Source organism: Cydia strobilella, chromosome 5, assembly GCF_947568885.1.
Source record: "Cydia strobilella chromosome 5, ilCydStro3.1, whole genome shotgun sequence".
Lineage (NCBI taxonomy): Eukaryota > Metazoa > Arthropoda > Insecta > Lepidoptera > Tortricidae > Cydia > Cydia strobilella.
In genome coordinates, this window is record NC_086045.1 from 19,416,882 (window position 1) to 19,435,454 (window position 18,573).

The following is an 18,573-nucleotide window of genomic DNA, read 5'->3' on the forward strand; positions in this document are numbered from 1 at the left end:
TGTTACCGGTATACAACATCAAGCATCATACACATGAAACGCATATATATATATTTGATAAATAAGAGGGTTTCGGCGCCATTCGCGTGCGTACTTCGAGCAGCTAGCGATGCAGATCCGGGGCGGAACGCTAACCGAAGAGTAAAAATGAATCGGGATAACGGGCCCCGTAGACAACATGCCAATCGCTATCGCTCCGTAGCGAACGAAACGCAACTGACCCCGTCACACTAATATGGAAGAGCGATAGAGAGACACAAAGCGATTCGATGGCGAAGCGTAAGCGATCGTCACCTCAGCTAGGCCGCCAGATGTGATAATAGTAATTTCATCATTTTCAATATTAATAAATTGGTTACGTGTCAAACGCTAACAAAGTATATTCGTTTACATCATTTGCAAGTTTTATCGACGACGACTTTACTCAAAAGTTATCTAGAAGAGATCGCTCTTTACCTATAAGATCGCTCGTTATCGACCTCCACCTACTTTGAATCACGTTTAATTATGACATCGAAAGTAGATAAGTCCCCAATGAGAAGTAAAACCGGCACTCGAATTCCGGCCTCCGCTAATGATAAACGATTCCAGATCCAATCGTACGACAACCTGATCGGGCCGGTGGTGGAGTCGCTGAAGTACCTGACGGCGCTGGCGCTGGACGTGCTGGGCTGCAGCCTGCTGGAGGCGCTGGCGGGCGGCCGGGGCGCGCGCGGCGCCGCCGCCCCGCCGTGGCTGCAGGCGCTGGCCGCCTTCGCCGGCGCCGCCTTCAAGAAGCACAACGTCGAGCTCACGGCGCTCTTGCAGTTCGTGGCCAACCGGCTCAAGGCTCACCAGAGGTACGTCTCCCCTCCTACCTGTTACCTCCTGCCGGAGGTTGAGCGTGCACTTAGATCGCACACTAAACCACACAATAACTAATAGTACTACCGTACAGAAAATTCACTCCTTCACAAAAGCCAGATTTAGGTATAAAATTATACCTACACTCGCCGCCTGCAAGCAAAATTGAAACTTATAACCGCGCACGAACCGTGAATCTTCTTTGCACGCCGCAGTTTTATGACCGAGCTGCGAGTGTCGGCACGGGGTTGTCACTTGACAAGTTTTTGTACCTATACCTACTGATTTATTATTTTTAACATAAATATGTAGGAATTACAAACGTTGATTCTGTAAACAAAAAATTTTTAGCCGGGGATAGTATGTCTGATTCTCACGGAAGTAGGTATGCCACAGAAGTACTTATTCATTTGAAAATATGTCGGTCAATATAGTCCGGAATTTAAAAAAAATGTTTTTTCTGCTTCCTTGTTCTTCCGTTTATTCAGACATCCGTAAACAGAACATAATCTTTTATACAGATTAGATCGCGATTTAGGTTTCGAAGCCATTGCGTATTTTGATATTTTCAATTTTGCGCGAGCGCCACGTGCGAGCCGAGCGGCAGTCCACTGCCATACACTTGCCTGGGCGGTGCGCCGGCCAAATATACCTAAACTGCGCAGTGACACCCCCCTGACTAAACTTTTCCCTATTATACTTCGAGACCCTGAATTCCCTGAAATTCTATACATTCGTTCAATTCCAGCTGCGAAACTTCCTTGTACAAGTTAATCCGATTTATCCGATTTCCACTCGATTGGTTCGTTTACCTTTCCCTACCTTCTAGGGATAGTTTTCGAAATTTGAAATTTTTTATATACAGGGTTCTTTTTGAGCGGTTAGCCACGGTAATATAAGTTACGAAAAGTCCCCAAAAAAAAGTGCCCCTAGCGGCATGCCGCCGCCTCCCGCCGCGTGTACAGTCGAAGGCAAAGAAATCGATCTAGTCAAATGGCTCGATAATATGTGAACACGACTTTATTATCTTAGATAGATAGCGTGATATGAATTTTTAATTAAAATTTTCACATAAATTCATTTGAATCCGTATTTATGTGTCATTACAGCCAAGACCTGCTTATATTGAAGGAAATAGTGCAAAAGATGGCTGGCATAGAGGCTGCGGAAGAAATGACACCGGAACAATTAGATGCCATGGCTGGAGGTGAACTATTAAAAGGAGAGGTAAGTCATTCTTACAGAAACCAATCTTGCTTATTTTCACCGTGCAAAGTTTCTTAGTTAGCTAGAATATAGCAAGCTGGACCGGTTGGTATTTTTATCACTATTCCCTGTACCAATACCATGATTAATAATTTAACGAGGTGCTCATAAAAACAAGAAAATTAAAAAAAAAAGTTTTTCAAACTATATCGTGTTACATATCAAATGAAAGATCTCATTATGAGAATCTCAAATATATATTTTTTATAATTTTAGGATAAACAGTTTAGGAGTTACTAAAGAAAATAGGCAAAAAATGACCATTCCCCCCCCCCCCTTTATCTCCAAAACTACTGGGTCTAAAATTTTGAAAAAGTACACAAACTAGATCTTTACCTATAGATCACAGGATAACTTATTAGAAATGTGCAGTCAAGCGTGAGTAGGACTTAATTACTTAGTTTTTGATCCGACCCCTACGGGTTTTTTAAAGACATTTCACTCATGTTTCACATAAAATATACATTGTTTAAATTGTGTTATGTACGGAACCCTTGGAACGCGAGTCCGACTCGCACTTGGCCGGGTTTTAACGATTACGGCGAATTAATTTCGAGACTGTTAAATAATTCCACTTCTGTACCATTTCGTACCTTGTCACAGATACAATAATTTATGAGATCCCTAGTTCATAATTTCATATTGATTGTCACTGTGACAGGTACAAAATACATAGAGTTAGACCAAGAAAAGTCTGCGACGATTTTGTTAGCATACACAGTGCAAGTGTTATTTTAAACATCAAACTTCTATGAAATTATGACGTATAAGTGACACTTGCACTGCGTGTGCTATCAAAATCGTTGCACACTTTTCTTGGTCTTACTTTACACAAATTCTTGACTGTGTGTTCCAAAAACTTTTTTTTATAGGCTGGTTACTTCTCTCAAGTGCGCAATACTAGAAGGTCGTCAGCGCGGTTAAAAGAGGCCATAGTTGGAAACAACCTAGACATATCACTCTGCATACTGGCGGCTCAGCAACGCCACTGCTGCGTATGGAAAGGTAAGCTGTTAAAGAAACAATAGAAGAGATGACAGATAAAACTGTGATCACTTGAGAGAAAAGTGTAGTTATGGTAGGTATAGTATTTTAAAAATACTATTTTCCAACCGTTTGGTGACAGAGACCACATTTTTCGTTTTAAGGTTATAAATTCTATAGAGATGACATCTGTCTCGGTACCCGAGCTGTTTAAAAAATACTACCTATAGAATAACTTTTAAAAATGTGTATGGAATAGTAGAGATCAATGGGGGCTAATACGTTTTTAAGTGACTACGGAAGAGAGGCCTATGCTCAGCAGTGGGCGATAAAGGGCTGATATGATGATGATGACCACGGTTTCACGGTCAAGTTTCTTACTTTTTATTTAATTCAATTCTGATTTATCAATTTTAATAAATAATTTAACTGTTTCTGCAGCTGTTTTGTTGCGTGCGTGGTATGAAATAATTGATTTAAATTCAACTTTCTTATTGCTTATAAAATGTGACGTTCCACGGGTAAAGGCCGGTCTATTGCGGTTGGCGCTTACGTCGCGTAGCACCGCAATGGTACCTTCACCATGAAACGTTACAAATAGCTAATATTCTGCAAATTTGTCTTAGATATCGATGAAGACAATTCTCACGGCGAGCCCCCCGGCTCCCAACTAAAAGTGGTGGGCCGGCTCGCCGACCAGTGCCAGGACGCGCTCGTGCAGCTCGGCACCTTCCTCGCCTCCTCGCACGCCCCCGACGAGTACGCGGCCAGGCTACCGCCGCTACAGGTACCTTGCCTTGCCTTACCTTCTTTTCTCCTCGTCTTAGCTTTCTAGGTTGGATCTGAAAGGGCCTATTCCTATGAATTGAGTCGCTTAACTCCAAACTCGGGTAAAACCAACTGTCAGATTTTGGTATTATGAAAAGGTAATGTAATAGGGTAGATATTTCTATTTATTTACCTATATATTAGTTAAGCGACACAATTAACAGTCATGCAATCGTAGACCCTACCATTTCACTTCCATAGTAAATGTTACCACCCGATTTCAACCCCTTATTCTTTGCAAATAAATACTTACTTACTTACTTAAGGGCTTTCGAGAATCAAACCATGGCTATACCAAATTCTATCTTAATCGATTCAGCTGTTTAAGGTGGTTCGACTAGGTTACCCAAAGCTTAAACCCCGCTAGATGGCGTCACTTTCGCAAATTTTCAGGTTTTATTTTTTTGTGGAATAGTGTTTGTATCTGTATACTTAAAAGTATGTTTAGCGCACTCTTTACATAAATATTGAACTATTATAATAAACATTGAATACTTCATTAGTGCAAAAAACACTTTTAAAGTCGACAGAGTGTTTCTGTCATGCTATTTCCTACTATTACTCACACATGCAAACAGTGTTTCCGTGATGCTTGTAGTAGACAATTTCATGCAGTGTAAGTATGCTGCAATGGCGTTGCGGTATGTTCGTGGAAATACGTGCAAGAGGATTCGGGTTCGAGACTGGTACGTCAGGGGTACTTTTTTTTGTCCTTTTTGTATTATGTTTCTTATACCTTTTAGTCTTCGAATTCTTGTCCGATTCCGATATAACCGAAATATATTTCAGTGATATCGGAAACGGCTCTAACGATTTCGATGAAATTTGCTGTAAGGGGTTCGATCTAGCTAGGTCTTATCTCTGGGAAAACGAGCATTTTTGAGTTTTTACTTATGTTTTCTTTTTCTCCCAGATATTCAGTATTATTAATAAATTAGTTTATAACGTCTTATAAAAATATGTGACTTTTGAACTAAAAGGTACCACATTGTCGGTTGTCGATTAGGTTGATTTCATTTTGAAGCTTTATGGAAATATGACAACAATAAGTAGGTACCCGTTTGGTTGAAAACGCCACATATATTGAAAACCTGACTTTCACAAATCTCACCTTTTTGGGTTCTTCCAACTCAGAAAGGATGGAGAATACTGACGATTCTTAGTAGCACTAGCCCAAGGAAGTCCAGGTTTGTAAGTGTCAGGTATCAGTTTTTTTTTAAAGCGCTAAATATAGTTCTACAAGTAAAGCAATCCCTTACTGCCCAGCCTCTATAGTATTTTTCAAACTGGAAGGGTACGATGATAGATTTCATCTCCATACAATTTATAACCTAATAATGCCAAATGTTGCAAATTTATATTGAATTGAGATCTATCATCGTACCCTTGCAGTTTGAAATAGTTATTTACGATACAAGTGCGGAAAAGAGAAAATTCGAAGAGTGGCGACAGATTAAAACACGACCGCAGAGAGTGTTTTAAATCGACACGAGTTGCGAATTACCTATTCGCACGTGTATCGTACAACGTTTTACAGTACATATGGCCCTTTAAACTTTCGACATATGCATGAAAAGTGCTCTTTACGCACTAGGGCGAGAAAGTTGCACCATATGTACTGTAAAATACTTTTTAGTACATATGGTGCTACATATACGTTACCGCCCTAGTGCGGTAATTAGTACAATACGTGCATATGTCGAAAATGTAAAGGGCCATAATTATGTACTGTAAAACGTTGTACAATACACGTGCGAAAAGGTAATTCGCAACTCGTGTCGATTAAAACACTTCCTTCGGTCGTGTTTCAATTTATCGCCACTCGTTGCCAATTCCCTACTTTTCGCACTTGTATCGTAATGTACTAATAATAAAGTAGTAATTGTAAAATAAAATTAAAACTTTTTTTATATATTTTTTTTTGGATTCAAGTAGGTACAGTGAGTAACAACATTGCATGGCCTTCTAATTATAACTATTATAGAAAACGGGATATTTATCATGTTTATTTATATTATTTATTTCTCGATATTTTGGCCGGTCTTGCAAGACCAGTCGTTGTGGAGATCCCTGGGGAGGCCTATGTCCAGCAGTGGATGTCTTGTTGGTGTAGATGGATTCACACAACAAATGAAATAACATTTTTTCATATTTGTTATACGTAGTTGTCCCTGTACCTGAAAGAAAAATAATATCATGATAGCACAAATTCTCTAATGTTATAGGAAGAAAGATGATGCAACAATATGGATTCTAATAAAGTTATCATTTACTTACCTAGTAATAATTGTGTTTTTCATTCATAGACAAAATTCCATAATTTTCATCCCCAGGAAATGTTTTATTTTACTTTATTGCAGTGAGGCTGTCCTGATTTTTTCTTTCTAATGAAAGAAAACATTTTATTTCCAAGAATGCCTCTTCATTTTGCACAATACCTAAAAAAACCTAGAGTTAGTGACTCATTGACTATTCGGCAACCAAAACAGTAATAATTACATTATATAGGTATTGTTCACTGCTTATATCTACCATTACGGAAGAAGTGAGAATTATTTTCTAAAAAGATCGGCACGAGAAAATTACAATGTACAATGAAGGAATGACTGTACCGTACCTACGAAACTTCACCATCATGAATTCCGCTTCAATTGAGTCTGAATTTTTCTGGATTTTCGCGGACCAGAACACCGATGATTTTTGTAACTTGATTTAGACGTTGCTATCATTTTCAATTTATACAAACAAATTGATGTCACAATAAACATGACCCTATGTGTCAGTGTCAACACTGTCAAATAAAAATGCACTAAACATGACGGCACTGTTAATCCTGCCAGGTCGGCCAGGCAACGTCGCCAACGTCATAGAGTGGCAACGCCGCACGCAACGTATTTGTACACGACATTTGTGACACACACATACGTAAAATTGATGAAAAAATTACGTTGATTTATGTATGATTTCTGTATGAAACAAAGTTTTTCTATTAATTTAGCGCAAATGAATATTCGAAAGTAGATAAATGAGCAAATATTTCTGTAGTAATAGTTTGTAGTGCCTTAATTAAAGCAGATTGAATTTTGTATGAAAATCGAACCACCTTAAGCAGAAAAAGTTAACAGACATACAGATTTACTTTCGCTTTTATAAATGTATTAGTAAGATTTCTAGAACCACAAGAGACGTTTGATTGATAATGTCTGATGGTTTAGTTAACATTTTATTTCACACTTTTAACGTAAACAATCATTGTATAACGACCTTCTGATCGTATAAAATATATATATTGTTGACGTTGCTATTGTTGAAGTTACTAAATTAATTTATGAGACTAACTAATAGGTTACTAAACCACTGATACGCTAATATGTTAATTTTATTATGTTACCTTAATTACAATGTGTAAATTAGAATTAATAGAATAGAAAAACTGTACTATTGTGTGCCCTTACAGGGTGTCATGAACTGGCTATATAAAATGTAACACCTTATTATGTACATGACAATGCAATATGGAATAAATGACTAAATGACTATATATATTCCATAAAGTAAAAACTAAAATAGGTATAATAATGACCTTAATTTTTCTTCCAGGAGCTCCTGCGCGATTACCACGTAGACGCGGACGTGGCGTTTTTCCTCCACCGCCCAGTGTTAGCCCAAAAAATCGCCGCTAAAGTGGAACTGCTGCGTAAAAGTTCTGACAGCAAGACCACCAGCCCGGAGATGGCGCTAGAGCGGTACAGCGTCGCGGCCAAGGAGGCCCTGGAGCCGGTGGTGCACTCCGTCACTCCCCTCCTGCCTCTCAGGACCTGGGAGGATATATCACCAGAGTTCTACGTTACGTTCTGGTATACCTTTTTACATATTTATCGTAATTTTGCTGAATATCAATAGGAATATTCGTTCGAATGTTTGATTCTTCGGAATTTTATAGTTTCAACGGTTATTTGTACCTCCATAAAAGAAATTTGCTACACCGCAACCTCCGCAAGTTACGCTGCGACGGCCTGGATTGCTCTGAAACTTTGTACTTACAATAGGATAAGGTATATCTAGTCCTGTTATTAGTTTATGTAGCTTCAGATGTCATAGTTAAACAGAGAAATTAAGTTTTTCATACAAAACTTGTTTTTGCTCTATTGCGTTTAATTTATATTTAAACTAAAGCTTATATAAACTAATTATAGGACTAGATGTACCTCATGTCAATGTATGTGCAAAGTTTCATTACAATCCAACACTAGGTTTTAAAATGAGAAAGAAACACCGTTTGTATGGGAGGTGAAATTCGGCAGAGCTTGCTGCGGACCTGGAAACCGAAAATCTGGTTAATTGACACAAAATTGCAGTTCCCTTCAAATATCAATTATCCACATTTCACTGTAGTAATAAAAGCTTATCTAAAAATAATTTTCTCAAAAATGGACGGCAAAGTCGACGTTGCCGGTTAAAAAGTGGGTCACGAAGTGCGTAGTTTATGGTCAGTCAAAAAATTAAAAAGTTAAAAACATTGCAGTCTCGATTTCGGGACTGCAATGTTGCATACAAATTCCATTATTTGTCGAGTTCCAAACTTTTTATAAGTTGAAGTGGCCATGTCAAATGAAGGCATAGGTCCATTAAACAGCCAAACAGATGATCAGTACTTATTATTATAATGTTGGTACCGCGACTATTTAGGTGTCTTAAATAGGTTGGCGTATTTTCAGCAGAAAAATACACTTCTATTTTTAATTAAAAAAATAAAAAGTCGGCAAAGCAAATCTTTTTACTTTTTTCTGTGAAAATATATACATAAGAACGTTGCTTCTGTAAAATATTTCTATTATATTTGTATTTATTGCGCCATTTTTGAGAAAAGCACTATATATGACTCTGCTACTTCCGAGCCTCGACAATAATGTACTTATTGTTTGCTGTGGCAAATTTCTAAATCATGTTCAAATAACTGCTGTTTTCGCAGGTCCCTGTCCATGTACGATCTAAAAGTTCCCGAAGAATGTTACGACAGAGAGATAGAACGATTGAGAGCGGCCGCAGCGGCCGCCGCCAAGGACTCGTCGCAAGGCACGAAGGGCAAGAAGGAGCAGGAGCGGTTCAATACGCTCATAGATAAACTGCAGGTAAACGATAGATAGTGTTTAGAAGTATATCGGACTAACTTAGAAAGAAACACAAAGCACTTCATATACTTACACAAAACTAATAACATATATGTACATTATATGCTATAAATACAATCTATAGTAGTGTTAGATCTAGTACCAATCCAACAATCGGCTCGTACCAATGAGTTTTTCGTAACTTATGTACGAAATATCATTTGATATTTACCAGTCACTTTTCGGTGAAGGAAAACATCGTGAGGAAACCGGACTAATCCCAACAAGGCCTAGTTTCCCCTCTGGGTTGGACGGTCAGATGGCAGTCGCTTTCGTAAAAACTAGTGCCTACGCCAATTCTTGGGGTTAATTGCCAAGCGGACCCCAGGCTCTCATGGAGCCGTGGCAAAATGCCGGGACAACGCGAGGAAGATTATGATGAGTAGTGTTAGATCTAACTTCAGATATTATATCTAAGAACTTAATATAATAATATACTCCTTACTGGTACCTATTACAACAACTTGCCAATTGTCATGTGATAATGACAATTTCCTGTACGTTTATGGCTCGGTGAGTGATGACGGTACTTGGCGTCAACGTTTTTCGTCGGACCAACATTGTACGGTGACACGATGAATCGTCATCATTATGTGACAAAGACTCAGTCAGGGCCATTTCGCCACGTTTGATTACATATTTCTTTTCACCTCAGCAGCTCGAACAAGCCTACTTTCGTCACTCCCTAGAGTGAGGAAAGTGCGACTTTCCTCACTCCAGGGAGTGAAACAAAGTAGCTTTTTTAATTTAGTGAAGGCCTGTGTAATTAGAAATACATTTTAACCTTTAATATGTTCTCACTGCTGAAGTGAAAAATTATATTTGCAACACGAGAGCAAAGTTATTTTACATCTTGTGTTTTTGAGTCCCGACAATAGGCGGGCTCTACAGAACGAGCACCGATGGAGGCTCCGCGAGGTAAAGCGGCACGTTCCCTACGGATCCGCCTAAACGTACCGCGCCCCCGGGTCGATCGGACCGGGGCTTCAAAGCGTTACGTCATTTAGATGGGCCTAACGCAAAATTTAAGTATTTATATTAAATTTTTACACGTGTTATTCGCAAATACTATGAAAAAAATCACACGTTAACTAGCAGACTCCGGTCAAAACCTTAAAAGGTTAAAGTCGGCTCGATAGAAAAAAAACATGTCTAACTTTCATTTACTTCCAATTGTATATCGTTACCCCTGCATACACTATATACTGCACCGCACGGCAGTATAATTTTAGTATAAAATCTGAAGACCAAAATTTTATACAGAAGAATACTTTCAGAGTAATCGAGACGAAAGGTTTTAACCCGCTCGACGGCCATATGTTCCGTCGCTCGTTTCGCTCGGCGCGCTACATAGTTTCGTTGTATAAAGTCGTGTCTGTGATCGTACACGTACACCATAGAGTAACTTATACTAGAGCGGTACTGTCATAGTAAATTTTGTAACCCCAGTAAAGTCACTGCCATCTGTCGACACACTTTAAAACTAAAAATGAAGATTTATAAAAATACGATAAAATGTATTTAAATATGGATAATTTTTTTTTTTTTATTTGCATTAATTATTTTTATGATTTTGACCCATGTTCTTGCACTGATATGCGTTAAAATTGTTAAATAACAACCGAAACCGTCAACGCCATCTATACGACAGTAGGCCAAAGCTAGTAGCGCCCTCTGAACGAGAATCAAATTTTGTTGATTTTCGAGGCACGTTTTTGCCTTAGACTGTATCCATCTATTACGGAGTTATATCTATCTTTGCGTACGCGTGCAGGAGGAGCAGGTGCGGCAGCAGGCGCACGTGGCGCGCGTGGCGGCGCGGCTGGCGCGCGAGTGCGGCGGCTGGTTCCCGGCGCGCGCCGCCAAGTCCGCCAAGAACGAGACCGTGACGCGCCTCATGCAGCTGTGCCTGTTCCCGCGCTGCGTGTTCACGCCCGCCGACGCGCTCTTCTGCGCCGAGTTCGTGCACGCCGTGCACGCGCTCAAGACGCCCAACTTCTCCACGCTGCTGTGCTACGACCGGGTGAGTGTGCTGCCGTCTGCGTCTGCGTCGGCCCACCCGCCGATGTTTTTTTTTACGCGGTGCCTTTGTTTATCCTTTTCATAATTCTCGTTCGGAACGTCCACTCGAGCTTAGATGCCTTATCGAAATTACGTAGTGATAAAATCGATATAGATTATTTTTAAACCGCGCACCACAAGAACCAGTATTATTAAATTCGAGTCACAGCGCTCGGACCGCAGCGCGAGCGTTGCATATTTTTGCCGTGGCGCCACTTCCGCGCGAAAGAAATAAGTCGTAGGATATTCAGCTCGGCTATCCTGCTCGCTCTCGTCGGCTTGCAACCGGGCTTACTTTTTCGTTCCGCTCTAGGCGCTCTAAGCCTACAAACCGCCACAGAACGATGTAACTATTTGTTGGTATGTATAGCAATTTTATAAGGCGATTTAATTTAAGCCTGGCTTTTGGTGTGAAGTTGGGTGCATTTAAGTTCGCACGAGCGCGCGTTTACTTCAAACTTCAAGTGTATTATTATTTAAAAGAAAGTAACGAAAGTTCAATTTGTTTAAGTGAATTAGTAAATGTGGATTTGTTCATTTGTTGTGGCGTGTTTATAAGTGTCTAATTTGTTAACAAAACAATGGATTAAGTTGTTCCTTGTGACGGTATGAGATGCTTCTACGTATTACTCGACGAAGGCAAGGTAAAGTCATTAAACTTCGTGGAAAAACGGGATATCATTTCGGCGCCAAAACCAACACCCGACTTGTGTATTTCTCAGACATTGAAATTGCTGATATGTTTGCAAAATTCTCAGTGCGCTATGATTAGCTCGTCTCGACACGCTAGCAGATGCATTTGAGTCTGAAGAGTGAAGATTAGGCAGTTGTTACGAAAACATATCTTTCGGCTTGCCCTACTCCAATAAACTAGGCACGCCACTGACTCGAGCTAGCTTATTTTCGTCACCCGTCGATCGCTAAATGTTTTGTTTTATAAGTGTACTTCGGTTCTATAGACCGGTTGCCCCGACCGCGCCGGACGGACTCATAAACGTCCCTGTGCGGAGAACTGTAGAACTCCCCATTCGATTAAATTTAACGATTTTTTTGACGATGACCCATTGTAGTGCAACCGACCCTAAGAATTAATTATTCGAAATAGTCAACTTGACGTTTAACTTCGTCGGATTCGTGTTTAATGCCCAGAATCCACTCGGCCGTTAATAAATCCTACATTATAATGTATAAACCGTTTCGTTACCGACGAGAAATTATGACAAGACTTGTGTCGGCTTAAAAATTGAAATAGTGTGAGTGATGCGCTCAACGGGACGGGATAAGTAGGTATAACAAGCATGTGTCGTTGGCAGTTGTTCTGCGACATCACGTACTCGGTGATGTCGTGCACGGAGGGCGAGGCGGCGCGCTACGCGCTGTTCCTGTGCCGCGTGCTGGGCACGGCCATGCGCTGGCACGCCGACAAGGCCACCTTCCACAAGGAGTGCGCGCACTACCCCGGCTTCGTCACCAAGTACCGCGTCTCCAACCAGTTCACCGAGGCCAACGACCACGTCGGCTACGAGAACTACAGGTCAGTGCTGACTGCTGAGGGCCTTTGAGTGCCGATCGAAAACGAGGATTTGCGAGATAAGCTCTGGTTTCCTAGGAAAGCGGTGCCGTCACATAGCGGCCGTAATATTACGGACGCAAAAAGACGGCCGTCTTTACAGTGACGACACGTGGAAAGTTTCACGGCCGTATAACACAACGTCGGCCACCAATCATTTATTCAAATCCCGTGGTACAGAAGGTGCATTTGAAATTTCGTCGTCCTCGCTGCTCCAGTTGAACTCATTTTGCACGTGGGTCCGGTCAAAAAAACCCAAATACCTATAATGTAATTATAGAAATGGCTTCGCCGCTATCCAAATAAAGTTCACGAACTTATCGACACCATCAAGACGGCTGTCATGCAAATGGCGACACCGGGCACCGCTTTTTGACGTTACGGTGTCAATCACCGCGCCATTTTGTTTACATAGACAACGTTCTAGTGACGTCATTGACCGCTGTATTACGGCCGCTATATGACGGTACCGCTATCCTAGGAAACCAGAGCTTTAGTGAGACAGCGTTATGCACATAGAGTTAGACCAAGCTAAGTTGGCAGCGATTTTGATAGCACTGACTGTGCAAGTGTTATTTTGAACGTCATACATAATTGCTAACAAAAATATTGAACACTTTTATTTATTAAACAAAACAATTTGCTTTATTATTTTTATCAAGAGTAGCAAAGACGACGGAGACCGAATCTTTAATATATCAATACCAATAATATATGTATAGGGTATAATATAGTTTTACATACATTCATGGATTTTAATATATAGGTTTTGGCATATTTTAGTCTAGAACAATGTTTTACTTCAAATTAATCTGATTCTCCTAAATTTTTACACTATATTATACCCGGAAAAAAATACGTGATATTTGCCAAAACCCCTCTCTGCCCTGCCCCACGTGTGATTTAGTAAGATTCGGCTTAATCCTCTCCCCCGTCTGAAACCCTCGCGTAATTAATGGACGTGACATGGGACCATTTTGGACGTGACATGGCGATCGCGGGATTCAGGGGTTAAATAATGCAAGGAAATGATCACATAATTTGTTTTCCATCGTGTTTTCTCGGAAACGTTCGTATTTGTCATGCTACTTCAGCCAACGTCAGTACTTTTTGTACCGTGACTGACTGAAATAGCAAGACACGTTCGTACGTTTCCGTCAAAATACGATGGAAAATAATATACAGTGTGGAAATAATGAATGGGCCCTGGAAGGAAAGTGCCTTAAAACCTTAAGTTAGCTCAATTTGCTGAAAGGAAACATTGTTTTATTTTAAAAAAGAAACAAAACTGCATTCAAAGATTGTTGTTTGTTGAAAATTCGCTTGTTTCACCCGGGAATCGAACCGACTAAAAAATAAATAAAAATAAACACGCGCTATTCTATTCTACTATTCGATACAGTTAATGTTAAGGATTACATTTCTCCAGGAAACATTAGGCCTTACACTTGTCTGTCGTACAAAATATCCATAAAATGGAAATTTAATATTCAAGAATATTACTAGACAAGCAAAATTGAAAAGAAAAATAAAAATCTTTGAATTCAGTTTTCTTTATTTTCAAAAATAAAAGAATGTTTCCTTTGAGCAAAATGAGCTAACTTAAGGTTTTGAGGTACTTCCCCTCCAGAGGCCATTCATTCCTTCCACATTGTATATTTACTTACACCACAGATCGTATAAAATCAGGATTGGTTTTTCATATAACATTTTATTTCAACTCGGTTTTTAAAACGTTTGTTTTTTTTTTGTTATAGTTTATCATTTAATATTAAGCCTTAGATAAATGTATTCTCCAGACACGTGTGCCACAAGTGGCACTACAAGATCACCAAGGCCATGGTGGTGTGCCTGGAGTCGGGCGACTACGTTCAGATCCGCAACGCGCTGATCGTGCTCATCCGGGTGCTGCCCCGGTTCCCCGTGCTCGCTAAACTGGCGCAGATCATCGAGAAGAAAGTTGAGAAAGTGAGGAATATATTTTAAAAATGTCATGTACTAATCGAATAAAGGAAACAAACTAATGATGAACACGTTTCGTCAGGTGAGAGAAGAGGAGAAGACGCAGAGGCAAGATCTGTACGTGCTGGCGACGGGCTACAGCGGACAACTGCGCAACCGCATGCCCACCATGATGAGGGAGAGCGAGTTCCATCAGGTCGGTGCACTTGAAGTGGATCTCTATTGTTTGACATAATTATTGAAAGTCATAATGTAATGATTGTGATATTATAGATTACTAGAAACGCGTAACTTTTCAGGATTGCCATAAAACATACCTAACCTATTTATAGGATAATCCGAGGAAAATCCTGAAAAGTTAACGGTTTCGGAATTATGACTAATGATAATATGACAATCATTACATTATGACTTTCAATAATTATGTCAAACAAAGGTACCCCAGTTGAAGTAGGTCAAGGCTCTCCTAACTACGGAACTCAAAAGGAATCCATACATTTAGGCCTGCGAAAAATAATAGATATTTAATAAATATCAGAATGGAAATTTTATAACAAATTCATTTAAACCCAAATTTCAATTTCTTATCGTAAAAAAATTTGAAAAATCGTACTTGGAACGTAAAATGCTCTAGTGTAGGAACGTATCATTTTCTGCACACCTTTTAGAACAACAATGACCCTCTTTTAGAGCATGATAGATGAAAAGAATTATTCCATACAATCCGACCTGCTTACTCGGGTCAAAAAGTTTGGCGACCCCTGGTCTAGGTCATAGTGGCGAGGCGAACATAACTCGATTCCTATCAGTACTATTAATTTCTAACTCGATTCAATCGATATGTGAGGCAGTTACTTGGCTCGTGGGCCAATTATTCATTTACAAGTCGTGTGAATATTGTCAATGTGTTACCACATCAGAAAACTTCTTATGCTAAAAGTTTTGTTTTATTTCAATTGTATATCGTTACTCTGCATACCACACCAGTGTAATTGTAGTATAACATAGCTAGTTACATGGCCGAGACGCGACGAGCAAAATTTTAGACAAGTATATTTTTAACGAACAAATTCGCGCTATGGACAAATTTCCTCAAGTTTCGCGCGGGTACGCCATATATTTTGTTCACTTCTAATTTCCTGGCTTTACAACCCGTCTAAGGCCGCGGACTGGACGCGAGCCGGGCGCGGCGTGGCGAGCTTCAAATCAAGGCCGTTCATATTATGGTCGGCAATACATTGTCACGTTTGTGGATCATTATACAACATTCCGTCTAACAAACTGTGCTAATATTGTCCCCTGGCTGACGGGACACAATAACAACCAGAAATAGTCGATTCACCCATGTACGAATGGTCTCGATTTGCCAGTCCGCGGCCTTAAGGCGTCGGAATGTTAGTGTAAGGCCTTAGTGGACGCTCGTGTTGAGCGTGCAGCGGGGCGGGGCGTGCGGCGTGCATGTTAAACAAATGTAAACGTATAGGAGCGGGCTTACGAGTAGTGCACGCTGCTCACATCACTTGTGAGCCCGACGCGACGCTGCACGCCCCGCGCCCCGCGCCCCGCCGAGCGAGCGTCCACTCGGGCCTTACACTTAGATGTGAAGTTAGATAAGTAATATTGTGTTTGGGGCTGGGCTCCGGGCAGGTGGTGCAGCTGCAGCCGGGCGACAAGCACTCGGCGGCGGGTGCGGGGGCGGGGGCGGGGGCGGGGGGTGGAGCGCCCGCACCGCGCGAGGAGGCGCCCAAGCAGGAGCCGGAGACCGCGCCGCCGCCCATGCCGGGTATGTACTAAAGGTTATTCCCACTAGTTACCACCGAGACAGATGAGATAAAAAACCTCAGTTGTTGCCACTGGTAACAACTTGATGGTAACTGCTGCACAGTCATACTTATAATAAACTAGCTTTTGCCCGCGACTTCGTCTGCGTGGACCTAGTAACCCCAGCTAGATTAAGAATAGCGCCTGGAGAAAATCTTATAGCAATTATTCAATTTGAGCATATTATGCACACAAATTAGCAGACACTTCATTAATTATCTCAATTCCACCCCGCTTTTTAGTTTCTTAAGGGATGATTTTCGGAATAAAAACTATCCTATGTCCTTCTCAGGGACTCAACCTATCTCTATGCCAAATTTCATCTAAATCGATTTAGCGGTTTAAGCGTGAAGAGGGAACACACACACAGACAGACAGACTTTCGCATTTATAATATTAGTATGGATAAATAATAGGACATTCTTACACAGATTGACTAAGTCCCACGGTAAGCCCGAGGAGGCTTGTGTTATGGGTACTCAGACAACGATATATATAATATATAAATACTTAAATACATAGAAAACACCCATGACTCGGGAACAAATATCTGTGCTCATCACACAAATAAATGCCGTTACCGGGATTCGAACCCAGGACCGTCGGCTTCACAGGCAGGGTCACTACCCACTAGGCCAGACCGGTCGTCAAAAGACACTTATGAACTAAGAAAAACATTCAAAATCAAACTAACAATGTTTTTTCTTTAAAAATTCTGATGTTTATATTATTTTATTGTGTTAGTATCTCGCGCGCAAAATTGTGTGCATGATTCCTCTTTAATACAGTTAGAAAAAGACGGGAAGTCTATCTCGCGCGCGAGCTACTGTCGGTGTCGCGGCGCATTCTTGCTAAGCATAGAGCGTGGCAGCGAATCGTTGCAGAGATGCGGAGGAAGGGGTCCCATTGTTTGACATAATTATTGAAAGTCATAATGTAATGATTGTCATATTATCATTAGTCATAATCTCATAATTCTGAAACCGTTAATTTTTCAGGATTTTCCTCAGGTTATCCTATAGATAGGTTAGGGTAGATTTGTATTATGGCAATCCTGAAAAAATAAGCGTTTCTGAGAAAAACCAAAATATGACTGACGAAATCGTTGTCACCTTCGCGAGAGGTGACAATCGGAAACTTTATGTTTATCGTTGTAACACGAAGCTTATGGTTTAAGAGGGAGGGCATCGTCCGTCCAGTCACAGAATTAGTAATAGTACTAACGTACAGAAAGGACACTTCGTACGAACGCGAAGTTTGACAGCGATTCAGGGTCGAATCATGCTGTCCCTTTCTAATTTATGGCACTATCTCTTTCGGCTATTTAGGTTTGTCAAAATTCAAGTCATTATGTTATCTGTGGTCGTACACGCAAAGGGACGTCAAGTTGTGCCAACCCTAATAATTGCTCGTAGCAATGCTGAGCCGAACGGAGCCGAGTTTGCCCGAAAGAGGAGTGTCTCCCCACTGGTCCAGTGGCGATGGCGTCCACATAAGGGTCTGTGCTGTGCGGAAATAGAAGAGTCGTAGAATTTATTGGATCCTATACATTTCACGACTCTTCTCTTTCTGCACACTCTAGGGGGATTGTGTTTTCTAATAAACCAATTCATTACTGTAAAATTAAATATACCTATTAAAGTTGTTGTCTAAATTTTACAGTAATGAATTGATTTATTAGAAAATACAATCCCCCTAATGAGGTCGCCACTGGACGATCGATACAGTCATTTATTCTCATATGATAACAAAAATATACAATATTCATTTTAAATACGAAAGTTACGGAACCCTAAAAACGATAATTTGAACAAGTAGCTGATAACGTTGTGGGAAATAGAAATGAGCTATGAACATTCTAAACGTCATATTTTCTTAGAAATTTGGCATTAATCATAACATACCCACACTTACAATTATATGCCATGCAGAGTTAACTTGGTCTGACTCTAGCATTACTTTATACTAAAAATGCAAAGTGTCGAATTTATACATCCACCTTAAATTTATCAACTGCTATTGATAATTGATAAGCAAATAAAACACATTGGTTTGCATTGTTTTTCG

The 18,573-nt window shown here is 40.4% G+C and overlaps 1 protein-coding gene across 1 annotated transcript in view; it reads left to right on the forward strand.

Moving 5' to 3' along the window:
* Positions 1-18,573, forward strand: part of LOC134741567 (THO complex subunit 2) — a 39,638-nt gene that overhangs the window by 10,154 nt on the left and 10,911 nt on the right. The window contains exons 11-21 of the mRNA XM_063674394.1: positions 592-839; positions 1,953-2,070; positions 2,982-3,114; positions 3,720-3,880; positions 7,522-7,778; positions 8,894-9,053; positions 10,867-11,115; positions 12,467-12,687; positions 14,523-14,691; positions 14,768-14,881; positions 16,333-16,468. Coding sequence (XP_063530464.1) covers positions 592-839; positions 1,953-2,070; positions 2,982-3,114; positions 3,720-3,880; positions 7,522-7,778; positions 8,894-9,053; positions 10,867-11,115; positions 12,467-12,687; positions 14,523-14,691; positions 14,768-14,881; positions 16,333-16,468 — 1,966 coding nt within the window. The remainder of the gene's footprint in view (positions 1-591; positions 840-1,952; positions 2,071-2,981; positions 3,115-3,719; positions 3,881-7,521; positions 7,779-8,893; positions 9,054-10,866; positions 11,116-12,466; positions 12,688-14,522; positions 14,692-14,767; positions 14,882-16,332; positions 16,469-18,573) is intronic.